The sequence below is a fragment of the Echinops telfairi genome, unplaced genomic scaffold (genome assembly GCF_000313985.2).
Source record: "Echinops telfairi isolate 266 unplaced genomic scaffold, ASM31398v2 ScPeMD7_53;HRSCAF=182, whole genome shotgun sequence".
NCBI lineage: Eukaryota > Metazoa > Chordata > Mammalia > Afrosoricida > Tenrecidae > Echinops > Echinops telfairi.
Genome location: NW_022103951.1, coordinates 16,834,728 through 16,847,507, shown reverse-complemented (window position 1 = coordinate 16,847,507; position 12,780 = coordinate 16,834,728). Strand labels below are relative to the sequence as shown.

The 12,780-nt window shown below is 43.6% G+C and overlaps 1 protein-coding gene across 2 annotated transcripts in view; it reads left to right on the top strand.

Moving 5' to 3' along the window:
- The first annotated feature begins 1,061 nt into the window (after positions 1-1,061).
- FRMPD4 (FERM and PDZ domain containing 4) overlaps positions 1,062-12,780 on the top strand; it is an 874,018-nt gene continuing 862,299 nt past the window's right edge. For both annotated transcript variants that reach the window (XM_045290765.1, XM_030885770.2), the window contains exon 1: positions 1,062-1,173. In XM_045290765.1, the coding sequence (XP_045146700.1) occupies positions 1,079-1,173 (95 nt within the window). In that variant the 5' untranslated portion in view covers positions 1,062-1,078. The remainder of the gene's footprint in view (positions 1,174-12,780) is intronic.

The following is a 12,780-nucleotide window of genomic DNA, read 5'->3' as shown; positions in this document are numbered from 1 at the left end:
GACTTTGACTCATGGCCTTTGGACATATTGTTGGAGGGGAGCAGTCCCCGGAGAAGGACATCGTGCTTGGTACGGTCGAGGGTCAGTGAAAAAGAGGAAGACCCTCAATGAGATGAACTGACACACTGTGCTCAAACGTAACAATAACTGTGAGGATGGTAGCAGGCTGGGCAGTGTTTCCTTCTAGGGTTGCCCTGAGTCAGAACGGACTCAATGGCACTTAACGATGACAACAGTAAATGCCAATCATGCTGAGGATGGAAACCCCTGATGTGGCGAAGGGAGACCTGCTGTCTCACCCCAAAGTCTCATATCAATGGCACGGGACGCCAACACTTCGGAAAAGCTTTTTAGCTCAGCATTTTCCCACACAGTTCAAATTAGCAACTTGGGAATAGCTTTCAAGTAGACGTGTTAAATCCCACATTTAGACAAAATGCCAGAAAGCCACAGGCGAAGTCGGGCAGCACTTGAAAATCAAGGAGGGATATGAGAATTGCATGCAGGTGGCCACATTCCAGCCCAGAGTGCCAAATAGTCCCCCAGCGAGTTCTCAGACAGGGAGGGAGGAGCCAGCGTTCACTGCCCTCAGAGGCACATGCTGAGGCTGAAGTGCCCCCTCTTCAGACATGTGCCACTTCATTCTGCCTCGATTCCACCTGCCCTGGGGTCCTGATTCACAGAGGTCAGAGACAGAGCTTTGATCCCAAACCTTTGTTTCTTGTTTTGTCAACTTAATGCTCCATGCCAAACCTGCTTGCTTTTCTCTTGGATGAGCCACCTGGACATCTTTATGGGGGCGGGGAGTCCCTGTTCATAAGTTACAAAAGACACACCCCCTTTTGCATCCTCAAATCTCTCCAGGCATGTGATGGTTTAAGCATATCTGGTTTCCAAGTAGCTGAGTGATGAAATATGATTGGTCTCTCAGCATCGATTCCCTCTCTCCTTCCTCTCTGGCTCTCTTCTTGTGTAGCAGATGTTCGTGAGGACACAATCATTCTAACGCTAAGAGAATAAAGAACAGCGTTCTTTCTTTCCATCCTTAGGACAAGGTGCGCTGAGTTGCCTTCCGACCATGGCGGAGGACCTGGGAGGAGAGAGCTGGCGGACCTTCTCCATCCCCTGGGCCTTTGGCAAGGCGGCTGAGGACGCGGGAGAACACACCTGCCAGTGAGTAAAGGTCCTCAGGGAAAACGATGCGGGGACTTCTCGCTGTTTTCTGAGCTTCTCTCATGCTTTTCAGTGGGATGCACTTATTTAATTGAGACGACTCGAAAGCATGTCTCAATTCTAGTACCATGATGCCTTGGATAGAAAAGTGACGAGCTCCTTCTGAGTTTGGTCTAGGCGATCTAGATGGTTGAAAATGCTTTTGCGATGGGGACTATCCTGTAAGAGAAACGTGCAAAGACCCCTATACTACGTTGCTTGTTGATTTCCTCAAGCATTCAAGTCCTCCCACGGCCCGTTTGGGAAGAGAGACTGATTCTCGCTGTGTGTCCTTTATATTATAATAAGCCATAATTCACAGTAAACTCTTGACTGCACTTTTTTCAAGGGAAACTGGATTACACTGTGTTCGTTTATTTTCTTTAAAAAAAGGTATCTTCTCAGTGACAAATGTAGCTGTTGGAGGGAAAAGGTCTGATTGCTAAGCAGAAAACGCTCTTTTGACTATGCAAATTGGTTTATATTAATTGCTTCTGTATGTTCAATGGTCTTGATAAATAAGTTTTTTCTCCTTTGAAAGAAGCCGAGCAGCTATGATTTATCTAGATCCGTAATTCTTCCTGGGGCTTGTCTGAGGTTCAGGGATGAGGAATTTGTCAGTAATGCATATGCTTTGGAGAGCTGATTGGAACGCTTCCAGTCACCCTGCTATTTAATGTTGTATCATTAATCACCAGCATTGTGTATTATAAGCCACTTATGAATTTGTCTAAATCATGTTCTTTCAGTAGATTCTATGATTATTGAGCATTTAAGCATTGCGATCCGAACATTATGTGGAGGCCTAAGTATGGAGGGACTGCCACAGGTCAAGAGCAGTTCTCCACATTGGTAAGATTCATTACCCTTGACTTTCACGACTTTGGACTTGGAGCCAAATCTTTTTTTTTTGGTGCAATTGCCATATTTTCCCATGATGGTAATTACTTGGTGGCACTATTTGTTTAGAACAGGACTGAGATGAATGCAGCTGAATCTTCCATCCCTTGTCTGTCTATCTCATTTCAAGTCCTGTAGTCCGATGTAAGGGACATTTAGAAGGGGACACTCTCATTTTCCTTAAAACCACACAGCACCCTGGCATTGTGGAGCTACCTTCCTTTGAGTCGGCATCGACTCGAAGGCAGTGAGTTACCATCCTCCACAAGACCCACAATTTTCCTGTGGCATATTTCATTGGCTAACTTTTCTTTTTTAGGACCCGCATTTTTCTTCTTGATTTCATACATGAAGGGGAAAGAGATAGAATATTTTGGCTGTGGAAAGTGATCACTTAAGACATAGGATCCTGGGATTTGTGTCTTTTGTCTTACCCGGTTAATAGCATGAAATGAGATTCATCCAGCTCCAAGGTTAATGAAACATAGTGTTTCCGAGTCAGGGAGAGAGCAGGGAATAAGAGATCACTGTTTCAAACCACTGTACTGAATGGCAATTTGATGGGTTTGGGCCAGAGTTTTAACTCGGTAAAGCTGGTGAAAAATCTGGTTGTGTCTTGTTTTATTAGATTTTAGTACTGGATGTATCTTTAAAGGCTAAAGTTCTGTGTTATCCTTGTATGTATATAGGTCCAAGTTAGTATGTTACTTACTTTTTTCCTTACACGGTATGGTTTTATTTTTATGATTCAATGTAAAAGGCAACCATGATTTTAACTTCAGCTCAGACCTCCAACAGAGGACATTCGCATCAAATATAGAACTGTGGAAGTATGGTTCAATATTCAGTGGGTAGGGATAATTATCATTGAGTTGCAGGTGACATTAGTTTCACTGGCTCAATTGAGTCCCACTCTTGCTACTTAAAGATCCAAAATCTGTAGTCTGCCCTCCAACCAGGCAGTGCAAGCTTCCCCCTCTGGGGGGTCTCCAAGCACACCATCCTTGTGCCTCACTCGAAGGAGCCTATCATAAGTTTGATGTGAATGATTTACTTAAGCAGCCCGTGATTGAGCTGGATTTTATTGTTTTTGCTGTTGATTAAAGAGCAGCTGGTTCCTTTCCTCAGTAGAGTGGACACAGTATGGTTCGGATCCTGGTTCCTGGCTCATAGTCATGGATGTGCCTCCTGGCACTGTCACGTTTGGGCTGCATGACTCGGGGCAAGTTTGTAAGCTTCATTAAGCCTGGGTTCTGGTGTCTGTAAAAGGAGGATAATACCCGCCCCCTGGGCTTGAGGACAACGGGGTTACTATAGGAAGCCCCCTCAGAGTCTCTGGCTCATACAATTATTCAATTCCTGATGGCCATTCTTATTGTTAGTACTACTACTAGTGTGATAGTATAACCTTTCAAAAACAACCTTGTTTGCCACCCCTCCAGTTTACATTAAGTTCAAGTGGTTATTTTGTTATATTGCACTTCTAACAGACAGGGCGGCAGAAGGGAGTTTAGTCTTTCTGCCCTGTGTAATTTCTTTGGGTGTTAAGCACAAACTTTAGTAGAAAGCACGAGCGGGCCTCAAAAGTTCCCAGAAAAATGGCATGAAAAGGTAATGAAATTTTTCTATGAACTTTGTGAAGCCTTTTCATATAAGGAAAACAAGATCTGTTATTCGTGGATTTAAAATAGAAATAAACATGTGTTTATTTTCAGTCAACAGATCTTTATTGATAGTCACCCACTGAGCTAAGTGCTAGAGTAACAAAGACAAAGATGAGTCTAGTGTCGGATGGGAGGAGCCCTGGTGGCATGGTGGTTAGTGCTCAGCTGCTGCCCATAGGGTCTGTAGGAGAGAAAGATGTGGCAGTCGGCTTTCACGTGGTTTGACAGCCTGGGAGACTCGATGGGGCAGTTCTACTCTGTCCTTTACGATTGCTATGAGTTAAAATTAGACTTGTCCCAAAGATGTTTTTTTGAGGGGGAGGGGAGCTTGTTTGTTTCAAATGAGATATTTATGACAATACCAAGCATTGGAACTCTAACACATTGCTGGTGGGACTGCAAAATGGTACAGCCACTCTGGAGAAATGGAAAATGGCTTGGCAGTTTCTCATGAAGTTCAGCACACACACTTGTCATCAAACCCACTCCTGAGAATTTATCCTACGGAAACAAAAAAATCTTTCAGATATGTCTACAGCAGTCCATTAAAATTAGCAAAAAACCTGAAAAACCCAAATATCAAACTGAGGGATACTACTCACTAATAATAAAGGGAAAAAAATTGCTATACATAATAATTGGATGCTGTCCAAAGGTATTCTGCCGAATGAAAGATGCCAGTCTCAAAAGTTTACAGACTTTATGATTCTATTGGCATAGCATTATATTCAAAACCAAACAGATAAAATTAGAGTGATGGAGAACCGATTAGTGGTTGCCAGTGACTATAGCATTGGAGCTGTTCTGTATCCTGATTGTGGTGATCACATGACTACACAGGTGCTAAGATGAATAGAATAGTATACCCCCAAATGTCAATTTTACTTCATGATTAAAAAGGAGAGTACAACCTTCTTGCCCTTGAATTGTTCAGAGACCAGTGAGGTATAAATCCAGACACAAAGAATTCCAGTACAGTGGGCTGAATGCAATGAATGAGACAGGTTTGTGGTAGACAACCACGTAGTTCAGCATGCCATCCTACTATATCACGGATGGGTTCTGGGTGTACCTAGATGTTGCTAGACAATGATGAGTTGTCCAGAGACCTGGTCAGTTGCTTATTGTGGTTAGGTGCCGTCGAGTCAGTTCTGACTCATAGCAACTTTATGTACAACAGAATGAGACACCCGCCTGATACTGGGTCATCTTACCAAGTATTCTTATGTTTGAGCCCCTTGTTGCAACAATGGGGCAGTAGCTTATGGACATTCATAGGCTTGACCATTTTCTATGAGTACCAAGAAGGGAGAAGGGTTGAGAAGTCCTATCTTAGGACGTTATGGGAGCATAGAGAAATAATGCTTTACTTCCTTGTTGGGGAGGAGGGTACCAGGGAAAGGCTTCTTAGAGGTGGTCACAGTTGCACTGGGAATTAAAGGATACTGAGGAGGTATGGAAACAAAGGGGAACTTCTGTAGGGGAATGGGAGGACATGCCAAGCAAAACATCCCTTTCTTGAGAAAGACACACGGGAGACAAGTAAGGTGTGAATTAGGCACTCTAGTGTATTCAGGATGCTGAAAGTACAAAGTGTGAAGTGGGACTCAGAAGCTTTAGAGATGGTCTTCTTATAAGAAAGGAGCCTTCAGTCCTCTGATTGTAGATGTGGAGCATATTTAGAGGATACTGGGGTGGTAGCAGCAGAGAAAATGCTACTGATAAAAGTGAGAGAGGATGCTGGAGGGATGAGATAATGGGAAGAGGTACCAGATTCTATATTGTCAAGGACCGGACAACCTTCTTGCAACATGAGTGGCATTAATAGAAGATTATTGCCTACATATTGGATAATTCTCTTATATAATTTATGTCTTTATTATTCATTCATTCAACAAATCTTTACTGAACACTCGCTATGTGTCAGGCACTAGGTCCTGGAATCCAACAGTAAATAAAACAAAATTCCAATTGATGTGGGGATGATCTTTTGGGGGTTCCATGTGTTCAGCTTAGCAAAATTTCGAAGCATAAAGGCCTCTGAGACCTCCAGGTAGTCATGCAAAGTAGACATGGTTTGAAGAGAAGTCTGGGCTACAAAGTACAAATTGGGGGTCACTGGCACCAAAATAGAAATCAAAGCTTCAGAAGTGTATTTCATTTAACATTCTTGCTAAAATTCTCAGTAATTTGCTACTAGGCTGCTTCTTGTGAGAGAAGAGAGACACATCAAGGTTATGCTGTAACTCCTAGGGCGCTCATTCGCCCATAGTCCTTTTTCTTTTTTTTAAACATTTCTTTCTTTTCTAACGTTTCCAAAATGTTATTTTGGTAAAAGGCTTTTAATATATATTTTTTAAAGTTTTATTGGCACTTGATTCACATATCATACAATTTGCTTTCAATCTTAAAATTTGCAAGTTGCTCTGACATGCAGGGCATTGTACTAAGCTCTAGGCCTAGGGTGTGGGATGGAAAAGGAATCGTAGCCATAGTGCCTGTTCTTACAATACTTAGACTCTAATGAAACGAAGCGCTCCCGTACATCTTTGTAAATACTTATCTGTCATGTCATCTGTAAGCACTCCTGGTGCTTGAGGACAACCATGAGTAAACAAATAGAACTCGGCCGCCAAGGGTTTCGAATCTTCTAGGCCGTCTGCAGAGGGCGAGCTGTGCAGTCATCATTGAGGACGCTGCTGCGAGGAACATGCTCTGCAACCGGGTAGTAAGGACCAGATTCTGCAACCGCGTGGAACGACACACGCTGTGTTGATTTTGGGGTTGATTTTGGCTAACGGATGGGCACAAGTTATTTTGAAGATGTTCTTTTGACCCAGCTGTCTAATTAGCTCTATTTTGACTCAGGTGTCTGTTGATACCACCATGTTGCTATAGCCTCCCCCCACCTGCCCAAACCAAATCGTTAACATTCCAGCTGTTCTGATAGCCAGGTTATAAATACATAAGTGTTCGTTCCCATCTGGGGTTCTCATTTTTCATGTGTCAAATTTGGGAAGGGAGGGAGTCAGAGTGCGGCAATGAAGGAATGGGGTTCGGAGTCATCTAAGCCCTTGACTTAGAAAGGATTTTAAATGATTTTGAGCCGACTGGCTGACTGCTCCTCCTTGGAGAAGTCATGTGCATTTGGAATGGTCTACATCTCATGTTAATTCATTTCACCTTTAGAGTTACAATGATTCCACTCATTTGCATTTAGTAAAGAATTACACTCACTTGACTGCAGATTTCTTATTTCCGCTTCCATTTGATATTTAAGAGGATAGACACTTCGATTAATTTGAAGACTTCTTGATTACATTCAGTTAAACTAATCAGGTGTATGCTAGACACAACAGGGAAGGGGAGAGTGGAATTTGTGAGCCGTTAATGTCAGTTCCATGTTGCACAGAAAGTCTTGAAACCAATGTTGAACAGAACAGTTCTTCTAGTGTATGCACTAGTGTGGGTTTCAGAAAGTACTGTGAAAACTTCCATTGTTTTTTAATGTCATTTTTTCATAGATTTGTGAAGCCCTCTGATGTACACACACATACACACAAGTGCAAGGGATTCAAAGAGTTTGTGGGGGGGAAATGGACTGGAAAAGATAATGGAATCTTTACATGAACAATTTTGAAGCTTCCGTATAGATCACTGCCATTGAATGGATTCTGACTCACAGCTCCCCTGTAGGACAGAGTAGAAACACCCATAGTGATTCCAAGGCTGTGATCTTTGTAGAAGCAGACTGCCAGGCCTTTCTCCATTGGAGCAGCTGTTGGGTTCAAACCACCAACCTTTCTAGTGCTTAACCACTATGCTACAAGAGCACTCATTCTCTCTCTCCTTACACACACACACACACACACACACACACACACACACACACACACGTTACATGCTGCTGAGTCAATTCCCTCATGATTACCCCATGTCTGCAGACAGGAACTGCACTCCATAGAAAGTAGATTACCAGGCCTGCCCTCTGAGGTGCCCCTGGATGAGCTTGAGTTCTGTCAGCTATCTAATATTTAACAACTTTCACCTTGCCTGCCTATGGAAACCACTGCCCTTGAGTTGATTTTGACTCCTAACCACCTTATAGGACAGGGTAGAATTGCTCCATGGGGTTTCTAGGGCTGTAAATATCTATGGAAGCAGACAGCCTCATCTTTCTCCTGCCAAGTAGCTGGCACATTGAAACTGCCAACCCTTTGAGTTGTAGCCCAACGCTTACCTCAATGGGCCACTAGGGCTTCTTGTACCACCCGGGGTGAGGGGGGTGTAATACATCAGGATTCCTGTGAACCTTTACTTTGGGTGATTTTAAGAGATGGTTGAGGTAACCTTGGAGGCTTACTCCCCAAAGATTTTGTTGCCTTTTTATTATAAGGTACTACATACGTCTAAAAATTCAAAAATAGGGAAACAATCAGAGTAAAGTGTAATCCCCATAACTGAGGTGTGTTGAGAGAATAAAGATCAAGGGAGCCTGCTATGTGCAGGACTTGGTGCTGAAACACAGATTTCACATTTTGATGGGGCCTCTTTGAAGATGGAACTTGCTCCAAGGAGCTGAGTAAGAACATGCCTTACATCCACAGGGCCAGTCAAAATGGATGCCTCCAAATATTTGTGCCCACATACCCTGCTCGGGTGTTACTGGTAACCAACTGCCATGGAGTCGCTTTCAAGTCCTGAAGAATGCCAGAGGAGAACTGTGCTCCCTGGGGTTTCTAGTGACTGAGTTTTTAGAAGGAGATAGGCAGGCCTTTCTTCCAAGCTACTTCTGGGTGGGCTCCAACCTTTGTGCTACCAGCTGTGCTTGCCAACTAGTTGACCACCCCGCCCCCGGGACTTGTGTTTAGGTGTTTATCAATTATAAATCACAATGCTTCTCTTACTGCCCTGCAGACTCGAGGTGTTATCATTGTCACACACTTTATCTCCTTATGTCTCCAAGTCACAGGTCCTTAACAATAGTCAGGGAATCCAGGAACTCCTTCATAAACCCGCAAAAACAAGCCTGCTGTGGGCGGGTCGATGCTGACTCATATTGACCCTGTAGGACAGAGTAAACTGCTCCAAAGGGTTTCCAAGGCTGAAATCCTTATGGAAGCAAATGCCACATCTGTCTCCAATAGAGCAGCTAGGAAGTTCAAACCACTGACCTTTTGGGTTAGCAGTCAAATGCTTAACCACTGCACCACGTGGGCTCCTGAATATTTGGATACTTTATGCAAATTCTTACCTTTATGAACAAATTCTTCCTCTGGGGGAAGGGTCTGTCTTATTTTTCAGATTTGCAAAGCGAAAAATGACTCCCTTCTCACCCCACCCTCCAATAGCTTAGAAAAGTACTGCCCAATAGCTTGCCTCTATTCAGTAAACCGTTTTCCATTCACAGTTGACAGAATCTATTACACTATTGGAAAGCTTTGAGTTGAATGTATATCCAAATAAAGCAAAACCTTATTAAGGCTCATTCATGCTATTGATTATTTCATCATATCTTCAGTGACTGGGACCTTTTTATGGCCAAATACTTATCAAACCCAGGTGCTCTGTGGGACGCCCAGCTGAAGAGTTCTTCATTCTACAGGGATGCACATACCAACTGGGGGTTTCTCAGCTCTTCCCACACAGATCAAGAAAGTGGTCACCAACGGTCATCGAAAGCTTCACATTCCACCAGCCCCGTTCATTCATCATTTTCCCTCTGATATGTACCCCCACGCAATTTGTAAGATGCCAGTTGAGGAGTCTTCTAATGTCTCAATCAAGTGGCTCTCTCGAAGGAAACAGCTGGGAAACATGTTGATGCTACACAGAGGAGATCAATGTAGAGCAATCTTTTTATTTCCTTCTTTATTGCTTTCTTTTGGTTACAAAGCACAGACAAACGCAGTGCTTTGAAAGGCAAACAGAGCTGTCAGCTGGCTTTTCCCCAGTCAATTCGAAGTGCACCTGAAGGACCCTTCTCTAGCGGCTACTGCCTTTGCCCTTTCAAAGCCCACTCTCAGGTACAGATTGTTATCCTGAATTACAGATAATTGCTGCCAGGATTGAACACAACCATCCCAGGGGATTGGCTAATGGGTTTGAACATTCTGTATGTTTTATACATTTGTCCGGGAAGGCCACCTCCTCTCCCCAAGTAGAGAATTCAAAAACCCCAAACACATACACACTCTCACAGAAATCCAGTTCCCGTAAGAGCATCTTTACATTTTTCGTTGTTTATATTTTGCTGGTGTTGCTTCTCATTCTGTTTGTTTGGGTCTGATGATCATGTCAGAGCCCCACCCTCCTCTCTCTCAAGATTTGTGTATAGATTGTGCCCTTTCCCTGGAATGTTCTTTCTCTTGTGTCTCTGCTCCCACGTCACCTGTTCTGAGAGATCTTTCCTGACCACCTGGCCAAAAAATGGTTCCCGCTTCTTGCTCTCTTCTTATTCCTTACTCAGCCATGTTTTTCTCCAGAGTACTTAAGACCAACCAGTATTGTTATACAGAATGTGTTTGTTCATTGTTAGTCTTCCCTGCCCTACCCCATGGATGCATAGACTAGAAAACAAGCAAAAACACTGTCCCACAATCAACTCTGGCTCATAGCAACCCTACATGTGTCAAAGGAGAACCGTGCTCCGTGGCGTTTTCAGTGGCTGGGTTTCGGGAAGGAGATCACTAGGCCTTGCTTCAGTCCACCCAGAGGCACTTAACTGCTTGCACAGCTCCAGGGTATGCTGGCTCAATGAATATCTCTCTAGCCAGATTTAAAGTTGCTGTAACTTTTTCAATTTTGGTCATTTAGTTTCCTTGATAAATGAATACATGGATGAACAGACAAGAGAAGACTGAACCACAAGAGATTGGTGGCCAGTGGGGGTGGGGTGAATCGACTGGAGAGAAAAATATGGAGACCAGAATCATTGTAAGATGATTGTGTAAAATAATACACAAATGAGTTTTGTGTATTATTATTATTAATAGATGTGTGTCTCCTAATTATTTTCCTTATGACATACTAGTATGGCAAGTCTATTGGGAATACATTCCAAACTTCTCTCCTATTTCCCATTAGCTCTGAATAAATACATAGCAAGTTGAATTGAATATAGATCTCACAGATCTCATTAAGAAACCTATAGATATAAAAAAGTCAGTGGTCAGAATGTATTCTGTCCTCCAGCTTATAGACATGTTTTAAAAATATAATTCTTACAATGAGTCTGGTCTTTAAATTTTTGATTAGCACCAGAAAAGGCGGGTTGAAATGGCTCTACAACTGGAAGCGTGTAATCGGTATTACTGCAGAAATTGTTGAATTGGTGGATGCTCTGCTGTGTATATTTTCAACAACCATAAAAGATTTTCTATTAGCTCCTAAATGAGTAGAACATGTGTCTCAGCTAGCAATTGCTGCAACAAATAACTCCCAAGACATACTTGCTTTAACCAACACGAATCTATTGCTTTTCATAATTCTGTGTATTGGGATCGGCAGGGTGGTTCTTCTGCTCTATGATATCTTGGGCTGAGGTCACATGGCTGCAAAATCTAGGAGATTCATTGGGCTGGAATGTTCAAGTTGGCTATGCGCCTATCTCCGGTTCCTTAGCTGTGGTGCCAGAAAGTTGGTCCCTGGTTGAACTTCTCTCCCCTTTCTCATTCATTTGCCGAGCCTGAGCTGCTTTACATAGCAGCTGACTCCCAAGAAGACAAAAAGAAAAGCTTCCAGGCTTCCAAAGGCCTAGCCCTACAAGTCATACAACTTTATGTATATTATATTCCACTGGCCAAAGCAAGTCCCAAGGCCAACCAAATTCCAGGGGAAGGATCCCATCGCTTAATAGGCGATGTGGTAAAGTTGCATTGCCCAGAGCATGCAGGGTGGTAGGAACTGTTGGCAGCCGAGCCATCATCTATACAGATAATCTATCACAGTATGGTAGCATGACAGGAATCTGAGATTATCTAGACTCATGCTTACAATTCTGCAGCTGAGCAAACAGAAGCCTAGAGCAGTACATCGGCTGCCCTAAGATGCTACGGCTGGTTTTTGAGTCCCTTGCTGTGGACAATGTAGCTCCTCAACAGCAGCAGCAGCATCGGGGAATTGCTGGGAATGCAGGATCTCAGGCTCTGCTCCAGCTCTGTTGTCAGGTGCCCTTGAGGCTGTCTGACTCATAGCAGCCCTATGCACAACAGAACAAAACCCTGTGCCATCCTGTGCGGTCCTCCCAATTATTGCTACCCCGGAGCCCATCCTTGCTGCCACTGCAGTAATCCAGCCCCACTGAGCCTGCAAGGGACTTTTCCACAGACTCCTCAGGTGATGTGTGTGCCCAGTAACGTAGGTGGATATGCTTCACGGATTGCTCTTTTACTTCCAAGATGGAGAAGATGCTAGTCACTATCATCCATTTGAAGACCTATGAGCACCCTAATGCAGCAGTGTCCAGGCCTGTGCCGTCTCAATGACCAGGCTGCAGATCAGAACACTCTGATCCCTGGCGGTGATTCGACAGATTTGCAGAAGTAACTTCACCAGGCCTTGCTTCTGTGGAAGGCTCATCACGTATGAAAAAAGAATATTTTGAGGTCCAAGACTTGATTCAGCTTGGCAAAGGTTTGGTCTCACTTAAGACCTACCTTTTAAAAATTAAAAACCAACCATGGCTCTTAGCTTTTTATAAATATTATGAAATTTAATCGTCATCATCACCTGGAGGGGCAGCTATAAATTCTCTTTCCAAAAGAGGCAATGAATGCTCAGAGAGAGAGTAAGACAATGACTTGCCAAGCCCCCCACACTTGTACGTGATGAACTAGGATCAGACATTGGGCTTTCTGATGCTGGCCCCCAGGCTCCTCATCACAGCACGATGTGCCCTGAGAACAGCCAGGTGCGCAGCAGTGATACATGTTTAGAGGAAGAGACCATTAAAGGGGAGCCGTGTGTGTGAGGGTGGTGGTGTGGGGGGGATGGGGGTGGGTTG